Genomic DNA, 4447 nt, shown 5'->3' on the forward strand with positions numbered 1-4447 from the left:
AGTACTGGGAAGGAAAAAAGAAGAAGAAAAAGCAAAGAGGGTGCAGTAAGCGAGGCGATGGGACGGGGCGGATCGCCCCAGGGCCTGGGTGACGCCCGCTGTGCCCATAGGTCGGCGACCAGCAGTCGGCCATGTTTGGAGAATGCTGCTTCCAGACGGGGGACGTGAAGTTAACCATGGGAACGGGGACTTTTCTGGATATAAATACTGGCAAGGACCCTCCGTACAGTGCCTCAGGTAAATACTTGGAATCACTCTGTTTTTAAATAAAACACCACTTTTTCCATGTATATTTATTTGTTTTGTGTTTTTTACACTATTTTCCCATTTTATGTTAAAGTTATTGTGGAACACAATAGGAGTATGATTATTATTGTTATTGCTATTAGAGACAACCCCTATTTTCTTTCCTTTAAATTAACAGCATTAAAAAATAAAAGAGATGTTATAGAAAAAACCAGAAGGATTAGGGTATTTTGGACAGTTCTCCAAGTATTTCATTTTTTCGTATGTTTTATTTCCTATCGCGGCTCTAATTTGTGTTCTTTGTTTTTTTTTTGGTACTGGGAATCAAACTCATGACCTCAGGCTTGCCAGGCAAGCACTTATGCTGCTGAGCTATATCTCTGGCCCTTTTTTGGTCTTTTTGAGACAGGGTTTCACCATGCAGTTTGGCCCAGCCTTGAACTCACTTTGTAGCGGAGGCTGGCCTTGAACGCACAGAGATCCTCCTGCCTCAGCCTACCTAGCACTGGGATTACAGGTGTGCGCCACCGCACTTGGCCTTCTAACTTGTTTTCCTTTTCCTTTGTTTCCTTTTGGGAGAGTTGTGGATCAAACATAAGGCCTTGCACATGCTAAGCAAGTGCTTTACCATAGTGCTGTAGCCCCACACCTAATATTTTTTCTGGGTTTTGGGAAATTATTCTTTTCTTCTTTGAGACATGGTCTCGCTGTGTAGTTCAGGCTGGCCTTGAATTCACTATGTAGCCCAGGATGGCCTCAAATACACAGCAATCCTCCTGCCTCAGCCTCCTGAGTGCTGGGATTACAGGTGTGTGCCACCACATTGTCAGGAAATTATTGCTCTTTTTGTGAAATGTTCTTGGATAGTAGTTGTCATCTAGTGGTCCATGCATGTTTAAGATTTCAGTGATAGTTGCTAAGAATTCACTCCCAAATGGAAGAAACCTTGCAAAGTGCAAACGAAAAGATCTGGTGTGTGGTGCTGTGCTCTGGAGCTGGGGCCTCATAATCTGGGTGCTGGTCTCCTCACACAGTTAGTCAGAGTTGGTTGTAAATCTTTTCTCGGGGCTGGGGATATAGCTCAGTGGCATAAGTGCCTGCCTGGCAAGCACAAGGTTATGAGTTCAATCCCCGGTACCGCAAAAAAGAAAAAAAAAAAAAAATTAAATCTTTTCTCTATGGTCTCTTCCCCTATGAACTGTGAGTTAGCATGGTTAGTTCTCTAGAGCAAACCAGTCTCATAGTAACCTTTATTTCTGATTAAAGTATTTACTGTTATATTATACTGTTATTTACTGTTATATAAAGTATTTACTGTTGCATATACTGTTAAATATATAGTATATATATACTGTATATAAAGTATTTACTGTTATATAATATTCAGGTGCTGGCAATACAGCGCAGTGGTAGAGCACTTGTCCAGCGTGCATGAGGCCCTGGGTTCAATCCCCAGAGCCCCCTCCAACCAAACTAATGTTTTTAGCTCATATTTTATGGGAGGCACTGGTTTAAGTTCTTTTCATATATTAATTCAGGCCATTCCTACAGCATCTCTCTGAGGTAGGTGGACCATTTTACAGATGAAGAAACCAAGGTTAAAACTGGTAACTGGTAAAATAAGAGCTGGTAAGTATGCGAGCGCTAGGATTTGTGCTCAGGCAGCCTGACGTCATGGGAACTTTGCCATGTTTTGCATATCATCAAACTGTTCTAGTATAGTTGCCTGAATTGTTTATTTAAGCAGTGGCGAAGTTTAAGAAAGCAGAAATAAGGAGCTGGAGAGAAACTGGCTCTGCAGAGCAAGCTTGGGCCAAGTAAATAGAAAAAAAAGGGAGAGCTCAAAGATAAGGTACAGGCTGTGGAAGGTTCTGGTGGCCTGAATTGCAGTTACCATCTGACTTACGTTATTTGTTTGCTTCCTTGCTTCCTAAGGCTTTTATCCGTTAATTGGGTGGAAGATTGGGCAAGAAGTCGTGTACTTAGCTGAAGTCAACGCGGGAGACACTGGGACCGCCATACAGTGGGCTCAGCAATTAGGTACGTCTTCTTTTCAGTGCATTTCACGGGCCAGACTTAAGAGTTCAGGTCTGCCACGTGACCGTAGATCAGTGGTCAGTGATTGGATTATTCAAATAAAATGCCTTGTAGCAGAAGAAAATACCATATTTTCACGATATTGGGGTGGTAAAAACTAGATACGAAGCCGAACCAGGGGCTGGGGTCTAGCTCAACAGCACAGCTCTTGCCCCGAGTATGAGGTCCTGAGTTCGATTCCCGGTACCGAAAAGTAAATAAATAAATAAAAATAAACTAGGAGCCATAAGTAAAAAGAATAATAGATTTAAGTATATGAAATATTAGAATATATAGGGAGAGGTATGCTGTAAATAAAATTACAAGACAAATGGATAAAAACAACTTGTATCATGTCAGGATAATACAATGACAAAAAAATAGAAAAAGGAAAGAAACATGGGGATTTCTTAATAAAAATGACTATTAAAAATGATGTTCACATTCAGTAATCAAAGTAATGCACATCTACATTATCACCCATCGTTATTTTTCGTCTGTTATGAGAGATTAGTAAGTTTGATGATACTCGGCACTGGTGGAACTGCGGAGAAAGAAGTGCTCATACTCTCTGTCGGGATGAGTGTGGGTTAGCAGCTGGGCAGGGCACATCTTTTTCTGCGCGGGGGCTGCATCCGGGGCATCGTACGTGTTACGTGAGTGCTCTACCCTTGAGCTCTGTCCCAGCCCACTACGCAGCTGTCCTTTTATAGGGTGCAGCCCTATGTCTCTTCATCCCCTATAAAGTGAACACGTCTGTATTTTCGTGTAAAAATCATGGCGGTGTAACATGCTGTGCCGAGACACGGGGGTTTAACACAGCAGTTAGAAATAATTTGGTTTAATAACAAACAGTTAAGTAAATGTCAGCGTGTTAATGCAGGGGAACATTGCACAAGCACAAATACCCGTGTGGCTGCGTAGCACATTGATGTCTGTGCCGCATGAAGGAGAGACGTGAACCACTTAAAGGATGGTTTGTGCAGTATTTTTCACTTTTCCTTAATTGCTTTGTTGAGATACAATCCATGTACTATATAATTCATCTAAAGTATACAGTTGTTGATTTTTAGAATATTCATGAGGTTTGCAGACATCACTACAATCTAACTGTAGAATATTTTAATTTCCTCTCAAAGAGACATCCTTGCTAGGCACGGTGGCACACACCTGTAATGCCAGCACTCAGGAGGCTGAGGCAGGAAGATTCAAGTTTGTGGCCAGCCTGGGCTATACAGTGAGATACTGTCTCAAAACACCAAATAATAATAAACTTTAAAACACCCTACCCATTAACATTGATTCCCTTCTAACCTCTATTCCTTCTGCTGCCCCCACCCCTGAGTTACATTAGTCTGCTTTCTGTCTCTCTGGATTCACTTATTCTGGATATTTTATATTAATAGACTAGCTGGTATAGAATTTTTTTTGAGAGTCTTGCTAAGTTACCAAGTTGCCAGAGCTGGGCCTGAATTTGCAATCCTCCTGCCTCAGCCTTCCAGAGAGCGGAGATTACATGTACATGATATTTTGTAACTGAATATTTTCTTCAGCATGTTTTGAAGGTTCACATGGGTTGTAGCATGTACTTCATATTTTTATGCTGAATAGTTCATTATATGAGTAAGTCATAATTTATCCATCAGTTGGTGAACATTTAGGCTGTTTCTGCTGTTTGGCTCTTATGCTAATGAATAGCCTATGTATTATAAAACTATATTTCATAGTTGTATAACAACCATGAATCTGTGTCTCATGTGAAACATTGTATGCCAAGGTATTAGCACCAAGTGCTGGGCGCAGCACTTCTTTCTCCCTTTCTCCCCCTTTATCTTAAATTTGAGCCCTCGTCTGTTCATCTTTCAAACTTTTGGCTCGTTTTTGGTCCCCTTCTTCACTCTTTCATCTGTTTTGCTATTTCAGCCTTATAAATACTTTCACATCTTCCCGCTTTTATTCAGTCAGTAAGTAAATGAGAGCTCAGAATGTCCCTGGAGCTTCCTGTGCTGCAAGGACACCAGTGGTCCTCCCCGCCCCCGCAGACCGACAGGCTAGGCGTATAGTACACGAACCACTTTTGAAAACTAAAGCTGTGAGTAGTGGAGTGTGCCTGTGGTCCCAACTA

The 4447-nt window shown here is 41.6% G+C and overlaps 1 protein-coding gene across 1 annotated transcript in view; it reads left to right on the plus strand.

Annotated features, from left to right (window-relative positions):
* Gk5 (glycerol kinase 5 (putative)) overlaps positions 1 to 4447 on the plus strand; it is a gene marked incomplete at its 5' end in the record, with an annotated part of 41101 nt that overhangs the window by 19777 nt on the left and 16877 nt on the right. The window contains 2 exon segments of the mRNA XM_013506263.1: positions 111 to 237; positions 2182 to 2286. Of these exon segments, the coding sequence (XP_013361717.1) occupies positions 111 to 237; positions 2182 to 2286 (232 nt within the window).

Source organism: Chinchilla lanigera, unplaced genomic scaffold, assembly GCF_000276665.1.
Source record: "Chinchilla lanigera isolate Chin_1 unplaced genomic scaffold, ChiLan1.0 scaffold00107, whole genome shotgun sequence".
In the NCBI taxonomy this organism is placed as follows: Eukaryota; Metazoa; Chordata; class Mammalia; order Rodentia; family Chinchillidae; genus Chinchilla; species Chinchilla lanigera.